General features: G+C 38.3%; 1 protein-coding gene across 2 annotated transcripts in view; it reads right to left on the bottom strand.

The window, feature by feature from the left end:
• Positions 1–17,205, bottom strand: part of DENND5A (DENN domain containing 5A) — a 98,174-nt gene that overhangs the window by 40,560 nt on the left and 40,409 nt on the right. For both annotated transcript variants that reach the window (XM_055317888.1, XM_055317887.1), the window contains exons 4-5: positions 15,296–15,953; positions 5,356–5,543 (exon numbers count right to left, since the gene is read on the bottom strand). In XM_055317888.1, coding sequence (XP_055173863.1) covers positions 5,356–5,543; positions 15,296–15,953 — 846 coding nt within the window. The remainder of the gene's footprint in view (positions 1–5,355; positions 5,544–15,295; positions 15,954–17,205) is intronic.

The following is a 17,205-nucleotide window of genomic DNA, read 5'->3' as shown; positions in this document are numbered from 1 at the left end:
TCTCTGCCTCTCTCTCTCTCTCTCTGTGTGTGACTATCATAAATAAATTAAAAAAAAAAAATAAGAGCTACCATTAAAAAAAAAAAATAAAAGGTTTAAAAAAAATTAAAAGATAAACAATCTATGAAACAGTAATTGTCATAAATAACTCAAGGCTAATAACCAAAGAAATAATCATTGAAACAATGATTTCTCTTTAGACCACATAAATCTTTTGCCTCTTACTAAAAATTTAGCAATCTTTTATTTTATGGATAGTGCTTTCTGTATCTTGTTTACAAAGTCTTTACCCAAGGTCAGAAATGTACTTATTATCTTTAGAAGATTTAAACTTTTGCTCGTAACATTTATAACTTCTTAATCCATCTCGTTGATTTTGTTATGATACTTTTACTTTTTTCCCTTTTGGACAAATAATTTTTCCAGCTCCATTATTTAACAGTCCCTCCTTTAGGATGGTACCTCTATCGTATATCAAAGGGCTGATCCACTGATCCTCCTAGTTTTCCCTGTACCAATGACATAAGTCTAGTTGAATATAACTATTCCACAAACTCTCAAAACTTCATGTATTTAACATGTTCATGCATGCATTCATTCAACAAACATTTGCTGGGTGCATAAACTATTCCATCTACCAATCTACAAGTAAAAAAAAGAGAAAATTTCTATATCTGAGATATAAAAATTAGAAGAAGAATCCCTTTAAAATTCACTTTCTGGAGTTCCTTCACTGGGTAACAAGTTTAAGCCTTGACTAGAAAAAGAGACAATAAATGTTTAACGCCTAAAAATAGGCTTGTTTGTTCCCCCTAAGATTCTAAAATTATAAATTCTTTCATATCAAGCCATTTAAAAAGACAGCAAAGACAATTAAATTTAGTCATGAAGATCACCTGCCTCAGAAGCCTTGTCCATACAGCTAACAGAACAAAGTTCTATGACCCACCAGAGGCACACAATGCAATCATTTACCCCACTGGTTCTCCTCTCTGTAGAAAAAAAAGCAGTTTATCCAGTTGGAAATACAGAGGCATCTAAAAATAACTGCATCCATTCAACAGTTGGCTTTTCTCCCACTGATGTGAGCCAAATACAGAATGTCTGTAAAGAATTTTATGAACTCCAAATGCTATGTCCACATATTGTAGATATACTCCTGGTAGGAGGTAGCTAGAAGAGAGAGTGCAACTTAGGCACCTAGGAGATGGGCTAGATTAAGACAGGAGCCTCCGAGTAGATACCACTAGCCATTCTTTGCAGAGTTGGGCTAAAGGAGGTAAGGATGAGAAGGCAAAGTGAAATACGAGGTCATTCAAATACTAACCTCATACAATAGCCTCACACTATTTTCTCCCACACACCAAAAGTTCTGGCAAACAGAAGCAACTTGCAAGCCCACCTCAAACTCCTCATACAACCCTTTCCTCAGGTAAGAAGCCAACTCCTGCAAAACAACTTGGGAGACAAAAAGTAACCTAGAAGAGACACTGAACCCACATGATCAGTGGGTTCCTGAGTCTTTGTAGACTCATTTAAATCCTACCTTGTTGGGAGAGGCAATGGGAAGACTTAGATGCTCTGAGGTAATAATAACCACATGGATCCCCAAAATACCAAAAAGTCTCCCAAATCTTTTCCTGCAGGAAATCACAGTGCCCCTTCCCAGCCATGAGTGTTTCTAAAACCAAATCATAATCAGTTTCATCTCTAGTCTATCTCTATGTTATTCACTGAAGGGAAGCTCCACATAAACATTACTGGGGAAAAAAGCTACTGAAGGAGTATCCCGAGAAAAAAAAGAAAAAACAGTAGGAAAGAAAGAAGGACCCAAGATAGAAAGAAGTAATACCATCTTCTAATATCCTCTGCCTGCTTTCCCTGACATAGCTGTGGACAAAATGCCTCCTTCCTGGACTCACACAATGAAACCCAAAAGAGAAGCACAGGACAAAGAATGCCTCACAAAGGCAGCTCAGCACTTTCCCTTGCTCAGGGACAGCTGAGCTCATGCGTTGGTATAAAAAGGAACAAAGGGCTTTTTCACAGATTTCTGATACCCCAAGATGGGGCGGCAACTAATGAATTCTGATTTAGGGATCTAGGAAACGTACAATCTCCATCCCTCTGGAGAAAGTCCCTTTTATAAATCAAGCTTGCCACACTACCCTGATGATCCACCCTTGCAGGCCCAAGTAAATTTCCCCAGTTCTGCCTCAAACAGCCTCTGAGCAGTGTAAAGATACCACAGAATGTCTACCAAAATGTTAAAAGGAGTTATCTCTTGGTGGTAAAATCTAAAGTCATTTTTACTTTATTCTTTATACTTCTGTGCACTGTTAGAATTTTTTTTAAGATTTATTTATTCATGAGAGACAGAGACAGAGAAAGAGAGCGAGAGAGAGAGGCAGAGACATAGGCAAAGGGAGAAGCAGGCTCCATCCAGGAAGCCTGATGCAGGACTTAATCCCAGGTCTCCAGGATCACGCCCTGGGCCAAAGGCAGGCGCTAAACCGCTAAGTCACCCAGGGATCCCCGTTAGAATTTTTTTTACTAGAAACATATATCATCTATGGGGCTCCTGGCTGGCTCAGTCAGTAGAGCATGTGACTCTTGATCTCTGCATTTTAAGTTTGAGTCCTACACTGGGTGTAGAGATTACTTACAAATCTTTAAAAAAAATTATATACACATATATATAACTTGTGAGACATCCCAAAGTTGTCTTTCAGAGATATTATTAGTCTTCATTCATTATGCATATCTTTCATGGTGCTTTAGTCCTTGAGAAAGTTCTCCCCAGTCTAAAGTTCCCGATAGGGACTACACAGACTCAAATATTCTTTTTTTTTTTTTAAGATTTTATTTATTAATTCATGAGAGACACAGAGGCAGAGACATAATAGGTCGAGGGAGAAGTAGGCTCCCCACAAGGAGCCCGATGTGGGACTTGATCCTAGATCCCGGGATCATGCCCTGGGCCAAAGGCAGACGCCCAACTGCTGAGCCACCCAGGCATCCCAAGGCTGGGATATCCTATAGGTTATCTGCCAAAAATCAAGGTAAATATCCAGCTTGAAACAATCCACACAAATATGTGACCTTCAGAAGGACAGTCTGAATAAAGTAGGACTCTGAAACCCTAGAATTGTTTAAGTATGCACAGGTATTCCACAGTTCCATTGTCACTGGTCTTCCCAAGCAGATCAAAGGGAGAAGCAAAGGATGTAGCAACAATGGGGAATACTGCAAAAGTGGAGGCCTCAATACCCAGAACAGAGTGAACTTTTGGGTTTCTCAAACAGTCCCATTGAGTCCCCTATTAAGAAAACTGATGGTCTCCTATCAGCCTCTTCATACACCCACACACATGAGGCACACTAAGAATGATGTTGAAGGATCATACAAGGAACACAACTTGCCCCAAATATATGACAAGCTGATGCCAAAGATGAAAATAAAGCTGAGAAAACTGGCTTCTTGCCTAGTGACCTACTTTTTAGACTGGTATGTAGCATGCCTCTTAAGCTCTCTACCTTCAACCACTTTTTGTTGTTATTCTGACTTTACAAAATGATCATTAGGTTTATTATAAAGAGGTTTCAATTTAAATATGCATTTGTTTCCATTCTCCAAACTCTGATATATATCTTTTATGAATATTTATCAGTAAAGCAGAAAAATATATATAAAACCTAATACCCCAACTCAATGATTTTCTCCATCAATTAGATCTTTTCTTCTTTAATTAATCTTGTCCCATTCCAAGCAACACAAAGCTCTATAGAAGCAAAGCAGCAAAGGGGGTAGAAAGGGAAGAAGCTACAAGAAAAAAATTTTCCTCCTAAAACTAAAAGAGAAAACGTAAAGAAGCATCTGACTATAATGTAAATATTAGAGGTGTGATCTAATTATCAGGATTTCACCAAGGATGCTGCCCAATGACATGAGTGAGGCTCAGATCCAATTCCATGAGACTGTGCTCTTCTTTGGAAGGAAGTCTCCTTACTAATATTACTCACTTATGCAAAAATCTCCCTCCATAAACATTTTGGGTTTTTTTCTTTTTTTTTTCCCATAAACATTTTGATGGAGGGAGAAAACAACCATGTAGCACCAGTGTATGTATATTCCAAAATCTTGTTCCCAGGCCTTTCTAATAACTAAAAAATTCAGAATATAAAAACCCTTCTCCCAAGTAGTTTCATACCAGCCACAAAATGACATAAAAAGGTAGAACAGTTCTTTGGGTAATTCTAGAGAAGTAAAAAATAAAACAATCTTATTTTAATCATGCTTTAAATCTGTTTTAGAATAAAGTAGGAAATAAACAACTAAATACATGTTTTTAATCAATTCTTTTGGTATCTGAAACAACAGGAAAGAGGAGCAGGCCAAAATTACAGCAAGAGAGGAAAAGTACTTTCTCATAGCCTTCTTTATCTTGAACAAGGAAAATTTTCAAAGCTAGCTCAGCACCACAAGTACCACTATGATCAGGTCAACTTTCACAAATAAACTTGGCCTGCAAAAGAAATCCACTTACTTATTAATACTTGGTCTGGCTAATGAAGTAATTATGAAATTATATTATGTGGGGTTTCCTTAAAATAATAGGGGTAAGAGGTATGAAAGTAAAATACACTTTAAGGTGTATGATAACTGTTGAAGCTGGGTGTTAAGAACACAGGAATTCATTATGCTACTCTTGTGTATATTTAAAGTTACAGAATGGAAAGATTTCTTTTTTCCTTTTTTTTTAAGTAGACTCCATGCCTAGTGCAGAGCCCGAGTCAGGGGCTTGAATTCACATCCCTGAGTTTAAGAACTGAGCTAAGATCAATAGTTGGAGGCCTAGGGCAGCCCAGGTGGCTCAGTGGTTTAGCACCGTCTTCAGCCCAGGGCATGATCCTGGAGACCCTGGATCGAATCCCACGTCGGGCTCCCTGCATGGAGTCTGCTTCTCCCTCTGCCTGTGTCTCTGCCTCTCTCTCTCTCTCTGTGTAACTATCATGAATAAATAAATAAAATCTTTAAAAAAAAAAAAAAGAAAAGAAATGTCTTGAAAAGTACATAAAATACTGTGCTTGAAAAAGTACATATGGAAAAGGCAATTGGTAATAGTATAAACACAGAGCTTACAATGTATGTAACGTTATATAATAATAAAGATGACAAATATTTCTGCAATGACATAAACAAAGCTAAATGTTGTTTTTTTTTTCCCTGAAAAGGTATTTATGTTCCTCAAAATTAAAGAAAATAAACTCAATACCACCCTGGGCTCATCCCAAAGCCATTCTCTCTCCAATCCTAGACTGGGGCCAGAGGCCCCAAGTTCCACATTCCTCTCACCTCTTGAGGCAGCTCCAGCTTTGACCGGTCATCCAGGCCATTGGAATGCAAGCCCATCAGGTATGGAACAGGAGCATCTAAGAAATGTAGGAGAGAAGCCGGGAGAATAGGGACATAGACATGCTGCCACTGGAAAGGAAACATGAGAGCTGTAATTGTCTCCGCCACAGTCATCAGTCTCTGGTAATCTAGGTTAAAAAACAAAACACATAAAAAACAGTCAAAAACAAAGCACTTGCCTGCCAAATAGTAAGTTAAAATCTTCAATACAATTTCATATTTAGAAAGGATCAGGATAAAAAAAAAAGAAAGAAAGGATCAGGATAAATTTCAGCAAGGGTATGCTCAGAGTGTGATTCCCTTATGGGTATCAGAAAGATGACTGAGAGACCTCAGTGGGCCATAAGCTGAAATATACCCACACATACAGCTTCCTGCTAATAATAAAATTTAATTAAATTTAAATTTAATAAAAGCAATTAAATTTCAATTTATTAATTTAATAAAATTTATATGGAAATAGAAGAGAAATCCTAAATGGCACCTTGCCACAAATACTAAACCTGTATGTTAAGTAGATTCTCTTAAGTTACAAAGGGGTTGGGGAACTGCAACAACAACAAAAGGAACAGCGGCCTGGGTCTTTATTCAGCATGGAAGCTAAAACAGGCTCTTGTACCACTCAGTTATGTCTGCATTCTATAAGGGACTAATATGAACTCTACCTTCAAGATCAAGACCAAAGAACCACAAAACATGCAGAAACTGGTTTTCCACACTAGCCAAGTCTGTCCTCTACCTGGAACTTTTCCTGAGTGGGAATAGCACAAATAAAAGCTTCCTGAGAATTTGAAAGACTTAGAAGACTGACTTTCATGCCTCAAAACTCTTATTCTAGGTCAGAGATCTTGGTTTGTTTATTTACTTATTTATTTGACAGAGTGAGCACAAGCAGGAAGAGTGACAGGCAAAGGGAGAGGGAGAAGCAGGCTCTGAATAGGGAGCCCAATGTAGGGCTCGATCTCAGGACCCCAGGATCATGACCTGAGCCAAAGGCAGACACTCAACCAACCAAGCCACCTAGATGCCCCAGAGATATTGGTTTGGAAGGGAAAGTTTGTGTTCAATGTTTAGCTTTCCTTTAGAACACAATTTCTAGACCCATTTTATTAAAAAAATAAGTAATAAATACATTGGCAAAGCTGATAAAATGGACTGGCTAAAAGTAAAATTTTTAAAATTACTATTCACAAATTGTATAATGGTTTCAGGTATTTAAGGACAAAACAGGAACATAAATTTTAAAATCATATGAGTAATATCCTCTGGAATGGCTGATTTCAAAAGAGCTTTTATTAAGGGTTAAAGTGGTTTCACGTGTACTAAAAATTCACCCCATCACTTAAATCAATAATATCTTCACTCATAAAGGAGTTGTAAACAAAAAGCTTCCCCAAAAAATGAGGAAGATTGAGTAAAAATTGAGCAGAAGCTGATATGTATCAACTAGGTAGAAGTTTAGCCAAGTATCCCATATTTGTTCACTAATAATACTTTGAAAATTGCCTTATCACCTTACTCCTGGCTAAGCAAAGAAGAACATAACTTGGAAATAGTTTATCTAGTAATACAAATATATAGAAATTAATGACTAAAGCTTCATCATCTCAAACATTTAAGGGCTGTACAGGAAAAATGCCTCATATGCTTCTTTGGTCAAACTAAGGTACAGACAGATCAGTGCCTAAAAGTGAACTCAGAGATTTGATCAATTAAAACAAAACAAAACAAAACTGGCTTAGCAGAAGGACAAAAGGACATAAGCCACTCATGGTCACTAAAGATCAAGGCAAACTAAGACAAGTTCAAGGAGAGAGTCTATCTCATTTTTCATTGTGCCCACACAAAGCATCATCATTCCTATATTAAAAGTATTTAATGGAGATGCCTGGGTGGCTCAGTGGTTGAGCGTCTGCCTTCAGCTCAGGGCATGATCCAGCGGTTCTAGGACAGAATCCTGCATCCGGCTCCCTGCAAGGAGCCTGCTTCTCCCTCTGCCTGTGTCTCTGCCTCTCTCTCAGTGTCTCTCATAAATAAATAAAATAAAATCTTAAAAAAACGAAAATAAAAACCATTTAGTGAAAATTCCCACCCATCATTCAAGGAACAAAAACATTTCCCAAATTACAAAAAAATCAATCTTTGAAGAGTTAATCTCTGATTTCAGAAAAAGTATTTAGTCCCACATGAAGGTAAAATAACAAAATTTAGACCACTGCAAACCCTGCCTTCAGCCTCTTCTGTGATACCTCAATTCCACGGGATGCCCATACAACTTGGCTTTTTAATCTTCTGCTCAATGACATTCCAACAATCCTTAAGAAGAATCTAATGAGGAGTGCTTGGGTGGCTGAGTTGATTAAGTGGCTGGTTCTTGGTTTCAGCTAAGGTCGTGATCTCAGAGTCATGAGATCAAGCCCTCCATCAGGGTCCGTTTAGCAGGCAATCTGCCTGAGATTCTCTCCCTCCCCATACTCATACACACATGCTCCAAAATAAATAAAACCTTTAAAAAAACTTCTAATGACTCTCTAGATGAGACCTCAATTATATTTTTCTACATATGTCTGTAAATAATCTACTCAAGAACAATAATCCTGAGAATCTCAGACACCTTAAGAATTTATTGTAAAGTTCAAAATTAAGATGAATCAAAAGAATGCAAAAGCATGGGAGAAAACCGTCAAGTGATATTTAAAGCTTAGTCTTACTATGTCCTAAGACTGGCTCTTAAACATATTTTGAATAAATATTACACTGAAATATCCCACCCCCATCTTTAGTGTGTATACATACACATTCACACACTACTGCAGGATTTTAAGGGGAGAATGGGGAAAGGCAGGAGTACCAGAGGCCTTTTCAATCATGAGAAAACAAAAAAAAAGTCCTTTACCCAAAGTCAATAAAGCAGGTGCTTTATAAGGCTGGCATTCCTGGCATGTCTGCTTAGGGACAGTAACATCTCACAAGGCCAACAGACAATCTGAGTAAATGGGTTCCCAAAATGCCTTTGTTATGAGACTTACTGGCACTGTACTACTACTAACAGTACTTAGCTGCAGTGTGTGGGAACATCTATTTTATAACCATAAAACAGGGCATGCTAGAATCTGAAGGAAGAGGCTTTCTGTGCTCCATTAAAGCAGGTTTTCCAATAGCACAGAAATCTAGTTCCAGTTTTTCCCTACTCTTCAGGATAAATCTAACCTAGTATCTAAAACTCAGCCCACTTATTTCTTAAGAGTAGATAACTTTATTTGCCTCAGATTGAAATCTCTGAAGAATTCCTTGGGATACACTTGAAATTGTGGGATTCTTAGAAACAAAACACTTTTGCAGGTCACAGATAATCTCTCTCAAGGTTAACCCACTTTCCATTTATCTGGTTTAGTTTCACAGGCACTACAAATTTGGAATTGTGTGGCCTTTCTGGTTTGAGTTGTCAGGAGTTTTTTTCTCTACAGTTTTATATTTAAAAAAAACAACATCCCACTTTGAAGGGTGGCCTAACAAACAATATTTCAAGGATCCAGTAATCTGTGGTACCCACGCTAGGATGCTGACCTCCAAGAGCTGTAAGCAACAGCACAAAAATCCCTTTCTGTACACCAGTACAAATGATAAAATCAGTACCTCTTTGCCATTGCCTGTGTCTGTGCTCACCATTCCAAGAAGGTGAAACCAATAAATAGGAAATAGCTAAAGGTCATATACATACAAAGCATTTCAAACAATCAAAATCAACTGGAGACACTATGGCTCTAGGCAACTATTCTCTTCAAGGTCCCATACTGATTAATGAGCAATTACTTTTAACAAAAGGAGATAATGCAAAACATACTGGGATTACAACCACCACTACTGAGTGGGTGAAGGGGGCAGGGAGGAACCAGCATGTTTTTATGGCTTGTCTCTGTGCAGAGAAAGACAATAGCCTTGGGATCACTCTACACATAAGTCCAAACTACAGGACCAGTTCTACACATTGGAAACTGAATCACAAACTGTCCTTGCATACTCACACTTCTGTGAAAACTGGAAAAGAATGTTTACAATGCACTCTTTGTTCTTAGGAAACAACTTAATCTCTATGTCCCAATTATCTCCAAGATACATTTTTTTTAAGATTTTATTTATTTATTCATGAGAGACACAGAGAGAGAGGCAGAGACACAGAGGGAGAAGCAGGATTCTCAAGGGGAGCCTCATGTGGGACTCAATCCCCAGACCCGGGATCATGCCCTGAGCCAAAGGCAAGACACTCAACCTGTAAGCCACCAAGGTGTCTCTCCAAGATACATTATTAAATGAAAGAAAGTGCAAAACAATTAGCATGCTTCCATTTGTGTTGTTTTTAAACAGTATTTATGTTGTATATACAGGATTATGTCTGGAAAGAAACATGAAATAGTGATAATCTGTCTGAAGGAAAACCAGGGGCCAGAGGTGGAAGTCTTATGCTTCACTATACACTCTTTTGTAATGTGCTAAAATTCCTACCATATGACTGTTAAGGTTTTCCTAAATTTTAATATACCATATTTAAAACATATACATAATGTTAAATTTCAACATTAATTTTAACATGCATGTATCATAATATACATGTATAAAGAATATTACAATACCTATTTACACAACACTTCACATAAAAACAGTTCAATGTTTAAAAATATTTGAGAGGGGGCACTAAAAAAAATTAAGAGATTACTCCTTAAGAAGAGGAGTTTAGGTGAAAAAGGGAAACTTTCAACCTTCTCTGCTTTGTCCACACATTATTTATTTGTTTTTTAAAAAAATATTATTTGGGGGGCACCTGGGTGGCTCAGTTGGTTAAGTGTCTGCTTTCTACTCAGGTCATGATCCCGGGGTTGTAGGACTGGGCCCTCATCGGGCTCCCCTCCTCCCCTCACTCATATGCATGCTCTCTCCTCTCAGCTCCTCTCTCAAATAAAATCTTTTTAAAAATAAATTAATATTAACTTTCATTAGGGACACACAAGAAACTTGATCTCTGGCTACTAAGGAGGCAGTAAGGGAAGATTTCATTGTATTCCATTTGGAATTGTGTTTGTGTGTGTGTGTGTGTGTGTGTGTGTGTGTGTGTGTGTGTGTGTGTTTAAGATTTTATTTCAAAGGGAGAGTGAGCAAGAAAGAAAAAAAGAGAATGAGTAGGGGGAGGAGCAGAGGGAGAGGGAGCAGTCTCCCTGATGTTCAGGGAGCTTGATACAGGGCTCGCTCAATTCCAGGACTCGAGGATCCTGACCTGAGGGGAGATCCTCAACTAACTGAGCCCTAAGACACACCAGAATTGTTATGAGTGTACGCCTTAAGCATGCATTACTTTTGCAAAAAAATACTAATGTATGCTTAACAAGAATCAGGGGCATTTATTCCCAGACTTGTCTGTGCTAGCTGAATTTACTACTGGATTATATAATGTAACCAAATATTAAATAAATGGTAAAATGAGGACAAAAAAAAAAAAGAATCGTTTCTTGGAAAACAAAATTAGATGTTTTAAAAAGACTGAGGGATACCTGGGTAGCTCAGCCAATTAAGCATCCAACTCATGATTTTGGCTGTCATGATATCAGGCTCCTGGCATTGAGCCCCAAGTTGGGCTCCATGCTTAGCGGGGAGTCTGCTTGAGGTTTCTCTCACTCTCCCTCTGGCCCTCTCCCTGCCAAAAATAAATAAATAAATCTTAAAAAAAAAAAAAAAAAAGACAAGACTGAGTAAGGATGCCTGGGTGGCTCAGTTGGTTAAGCCTCTGATTCTTAATTTTGGCTCAGGTCATGATCTCAGGTTCCTGAGACTGAGCCCATGTCAGGGTCCCTGCTGGGCACGGAGGCTGTTTAGGATTTTCTCTCTCTTTCAACTTCTGCCTCTCCCCACCCAAGCATGTGTTCTTTCCCTCCCTCTCCCTCTCAAACTAATTGATTGATTAATAAAATACCTAGACCTTTCATCAAAAGACTAATGTCTATACTGTCATGTTTCAAGCTAAAATACAATGTTTAATGGATATATAAATCATTTTTATGATTCTCAGACTTGAGTAACTTTTTCAATTATCCAACCTACTACCCTACTAACTCATATCAGGTAAAGAACTTCTCTTTAGGTAAGAAATATCCTATTAAGAAATCTTTATATAGACAAAAGAACAAATACTATCCAGAAGGAGGTAAAATGATTTATACAGGTTAAAAAAAAAATTCTTAAAACTGTCAGTTCAGTCACCCAATGGGTTATACTTTGAGAATCTTATAATTTCCCCTGCATTCTTTTTCCCTAAATTACACTTCTTTTCCATTCATTAGTCACGATACATAGTAGGCAATACTGTGAATGCTCATGATATGTCTTTGGAAGGCAAGAAAGATTTTCATCTCCCTAAAGCCTTTGAATCATAAATAAAAACTATTTCAAGAAAACCAAACTGAATTGTTTAAACTACTCTATTAATAGAGAGCATAAACTACATCCAATAAAAGGCCTCTCCATTTTACTGTCAGCCATGCTCAACAGTGTCTGGGAATTTTTTTGGAAAAAGCTTTTTCCTGACCATCCTATAAACATGGGTTTAGGTCCTCAGTTCCACTTGATTCTATACACAAATCTTCTCAATCGCCTTCAAACCTCTTAAAATTATTATTATTGTTACAATAACTCATATTCTGGGAAATTTAAGAAGCAGAAATGTATGGAAAAATGTCATCTATCATATTTCTGGTTTTAATCCTCCTTTTCCCACTTTTAAAACAACCCCACTAGATTACAGATACCTAATCTATTTAATAAAAGTCTATGAGTCCATATAATAATAAACAAGGAAAAATGAATGTTATTCCTTATAGTACAATGACATATTATAAACATAGATGGAGAGACGCCTTGGTGGCTCAGTGGTTGAGGATCTGCCTTAGGCTTGGTTAGTGATCCCGTGGTCCTAGGATTGAGTTCCATATCAGGCTCCCTGCATGGAGTCTGCTTCTCCCTCTGCCTCTGCCTCTCTCTCTCTGTGTCTCTCATGAATGAATAAATAAAATCTTTTTTTTAAAGATTTATTTCTTTATTTATTCATGATAGACGAGAGAGAGAGAGAGAGAGAGAGAGGCACAGAGACACAGGAGGAGGGAGAAGCAGGCTCCGTGCTAGGAGCCCGACGTAGGACTCGATCCCGGGATTCCAGGATCGCACCCTGGGCCAAAGGCAGGTGCTAAACCACTGAGTCACCCAGGGATCCCCAAATAAAATCTTTTTAAAAAATTAAAAAATAAATAAAGATGGAGGGGTGCCCCAGTCACACAGTCGTTTAAGCGTCCAACTCTTGGTTTTAGCTCAGGTCATAATCTCCGGGTCATGAGAGTGAGCCCCATGACAGGCTCTCACTCAGCATAAAGTTTGCTTCAGATTCTCTCTCCCTCTGCTCCTCCTGCTTGTATGTGCAACTCTCTCAAATAAATTAATCTATTAAAAAATAAATAAAATATAAATAAATAAATATAGGTGGAGCTAGAAAATCACCATTTTGTAACCATCATGGTAATAACTAATTCAGACTAGAATCACTAATGGATGGTAAATCTATTGGCAAAACTTCAAAGAGGAATAGTATATCTACAGAGTTAACTCCTCACAAATTACAAAGGGAAAAAGGATAACTTTCCAGTGAAGAAATTTTGCAGACATAATCTTAACTAAGTGATCAAATGAACATTACCAAAGATGGGCAAACTGACATCAAGTGCCTCCTGTCATGATAAAAATATACATTATGTGCTTCCTGATACAATGCACTGAGAGAATCACAAGATCACTTCTGTATATTATAGCCAAAGTTTATAACCTGAATCTAAATCATGAGGAAACATCAGACAAAATTAAACTGACGGACATTCTACAAAATGCCTTGCCTGCACTCTTCAAAAATGTTCATATCATGAAAGATCTGAAGAAGTAACAAGTAAAAGCAATGCATGTTATTAGACGAGATCCTGGGTCAGGAATTTAAAAAAAAAAAATATTAAAGCCGACATTTTTTGAGACAATGGTGAAACCTGAATACAGTATTTTTTTTCTTTCTTTCTTTGTTTTTTTTTTTTTTTTTTTTTTTTTTTTTTTATGATAGTCACAGAGAGAGAGAGAGAGAGAAGCAGAGACACAGGCAGAGGGAGAAGCAGGCTCCATGCACCGGGAGCCTGATGTGGGATTCGATCCCAGGTCTCCAGGATCGCGCCCTGGGCCAAAGGCAGGCGCTAAACCACTGCGCCACCCAGGGATCCCCCCTGAATACAGTATTATAACAATGTTATATTTCCTAAAAATCTAATAATCATACTATGGTTATGTAAGAAATGTTCTAGCTCTTATGAAATAAAAGCTGACACATTTAGGGACATAGCTATGGGGGACACATATGTCAAGGGACATAGCTTCTGCAATGATTCTCAGTGGTTCAATTACATTTACATATAAACAGAGAGAGAGAGAATGTAAGACAAATGTGGCCCGATGTTAATAACTGGTGAACTGTGGGAGAATATACAAAAGTTCTTTCAACATTTCTTGCAACTCCTCCAGCAAACTGGAAGCTACTTCCAAATAAAAAGTCAACCAACTTAAATCCTACAATGACTAGGCATCTCAGAATAACAAAGTCCTTACAATGGCCTACAGGATGGTAAAATCTAGGGTCCTGTTAAGTCTAACATCTGCTTCTATATTCCTGCTCTCTCACTCCATACCATCCACCTAGTTTTCTCAGTTCTTGAACATAACAAACACATTCTTGTCTCTAAATCTTTGTATGTGCTATGCCCTTTGCCTAGAATACTTTTCCTACAGATATTAACAAGGATCGCTCAGAGAGGGCTTAAATCAATCACTCTATTAAAAACTGGAGGGGTGCCTGGGTGGCTCAGTTGGTTAAGCATCTGCCTTTGCCTCAGGGCATGATCCCAGGGTCCTGGGATCCCATGTTGGGCTCTGCACTCAGCTGGGAGCCTGTTTCTCCCTCTCCCTCTAATAAATACATCTTAAAAAAAAAAAAAAAAAAAAAAAAACTGAACTTCCCTTCCTCAAATACCATCCACCCTCTTTCCTGTTTTATTTTTCTCCACAGATGTTATTACCACCTTACACACTATAAACTCTATTTATTGATTTAATCATCCCTCCTTCCCCACTAAAATATCAGTTCTATAACACGAAGGATTTTTATCTGTTTTGTCTACCATCGTATACCTAGCCTCTGAAACAATGCCTAGCACATGGCAGGCTCTCAATAAATATGTACTGAATGAATAAATTTTATGTTATTTTCCTGGTTCATTTAATAAACATCTGTTTCCTTCTGATCTACTTTACTATTTTGTCCAAATTGCTGCTCACATTCAGTTCACTCTAATTTATAAAAACCAATTCAGTTATAACAACAGAAAGAAGCAATACATCTTCATTTTCTCAAATACATTCTTCCAAATATATGAAGGATCATCACTTGTGAATCCTCAGTTTTACTGTCAGCCTGCAGAAGGGGCAGAAATAACTGCAGAATGATGGAAAGTCAGCTTTCCAGAACCATCATTTCCTGCCCCTCTTTTCAGCATCAACTAGAGAGGATGTCAGGAAGCAAGGATTCCCTCCCAGGCTGAAGTGCCCAGCCCAAGGCCATGATGATAACCAATTAGAAACTGTGGCCCACTAGTGTTGCATCAGTTTGCCATCTACAACCTACCTGCAAAAGAAAAGACCTGAGTTTTGCTCAAATTATAACAGCTCTTGACCTTTACAGTTAGTTCCACTGCATTTAATATAGAAAGATGGGAAGCCCTACACCGGGAAAAAGCTCTAGTAAACACTGACTTACGCTGTGAATAGAGCAGGATTTGAAATTCCAGAAGGGCACAAGTAAAAAGTTGAAACACATTTTCTACCCCGAGCAGTTCAAAGACCTCTTTGACAGGAAAGTCAAATAAGGGAAGCTCGTTGGTACTTGGTCTCTGGCAAATTATTGGCCCATAGACCCCAGAAAACTTCAAGGACCGGCCAGGAGGTGGGAGTGGCACCTCATAGAGTACATTGTATATGTAGCTCTCAAGGGGCAGTGGAGGGGGCTGAGGTGAAGTGACTGCCTGGTGAAGCTGTTCCAGCACACTCCGACATGCTTTCATGAAGGACATGGGTGTGATGAGGCAGATGCATTTAGAGACGTAGAGCGTGTCCCGGCTAATGTCATAGGAGTTGAAGCGCTGAAGCTTGGTCCCAGGAGTGCCTTCACCATCCTCCATGCCACTGTGATCTCGGCCATCAGCAGAGGGAGAATGTAGGACATCATACTCAGCATTATGCATGTGGTAGAGGGTCTGCATCGCACTGCAGATCTGCTTGCTAGTCACCTCCTCATAAAATGTGAGGGCAAAGCCAAATGTCCGAGAGCCATCCTCCCTTGTGATAATAAAAGCATGGAACTGGGGCTCCCTGGGATCAGCCTGGGTCTTGAATGCTAGCCCTTTGGGCATGCATAGCTGCAAAAGACAACAAGGAAACAAGTGGTGAGAACATCACTGCTGGTCCTATTTTCAGAATACCATCATTATTTACTCACAGGGTACCTACTCTGCTAGGTGTTTTGGATACCAAGATCAACACAGCAAAAATACCTGCCCTAAAAATCTTCCATTCTAAGAGACAAACAACTAAATAAAATTGTAATGCAGTAATCAGGACTACCCAAAAACAAAGTGTTAGGGCAACACAGAATAGACAATCCAGCCCAGGAATGTCAGAATAAGGCTTCACAGACAAGGTTACATTAGAATTAGAATTAGGTAGACAAGGGAAAGAGGGCATTTCAGGGACAGGAAGAAAATGCAAAAAGATAAGGAAGACAAAGCTTAGAGAATTTAGGTAGATGGTTAAACATGACAGCATTTAGTGGGAAATGATGCTAGAAATATACCTAAAAACTAGACAGATACAACTCTGTACCTAAACATAAACATAAAGTTTTAGACTCTATCTACTCACAAAATTCTGTCATCAAGAGAACCTTGTCTTTTCATAGAAAAAAGGGAGCATTTCATATAAAGCAAGGAAATGACATAATCAGGATAAAGATGTACTTTTTTTTCACTTTAACTCAGGTGGGTTATATAAAGAAACTTGGATAGCTAATCAAACTGACCTAAATCAATCAGTCCCTATTTTCCAGTTTTACATAAACCTGAGTATATAAATGATCTACTAGCAGCCTGAGTTAACAAATAAAAGGATCTATATTATGTCATATCCATTACTTTTAGACTTGACTTCCCAAAATCTAGATGTTTCTAGAATACAGCACATTAAAATAAAATAAGCACTGGACTAGGCGTCAAAAAAACTTGAGGCTAAGACTCAGTTCCCTCATCTGTGAAATGAAGATAATACAGTTTACTTTGCCTATTTCACAGGGTTATTATATGCATTAAACATCATCATCCTCCAAAAAGCATAAGAAGCTTTAAAAATTAATACAGGCAGTACAAAGATGTGATTAAGAACACAGCACTGGGGGGATGCCTGGGTGGCCCAGTGGTAGAGGTCTGCCTTTTTGGTTCAGGGTGTGATCCTGGAGTCCCTGGATCGAGTCCCACATCGGGGTCCCTGCATGGAGCCTGCTTCTCCCTCTGCCTATGTCTCTGCCCCCTTCTCTCTCTCTCTCTCTCTCTCTCTCTCTCATGAATAAATAAATAAAATCTTAAAAAAAAAAAAAATAGGACTGGGGACGCCTGGGTG

Source organism: Nyctereutes procyonoides, unplaced genomic scaffold (assembly GCF_905146905.1).
Source record: "Nyctereutes procyonoides isolate TBG_1078 unplaced genomic scaffold, NYPRO_anot_genome, whole genome shotgun sequence".
NCBI classification, from domain to species: domain Eukaryota; kingdom Metazoa; phylum Chordata; class Mammalia; order Carnivora; family Canidae; genus Nyctereutes; species Nyctereutes procyonoides.
Note: the sequence above shows the minus strand (reverse complement) of the source record. Positions and strands in the feature narration are given on the sequence as shown.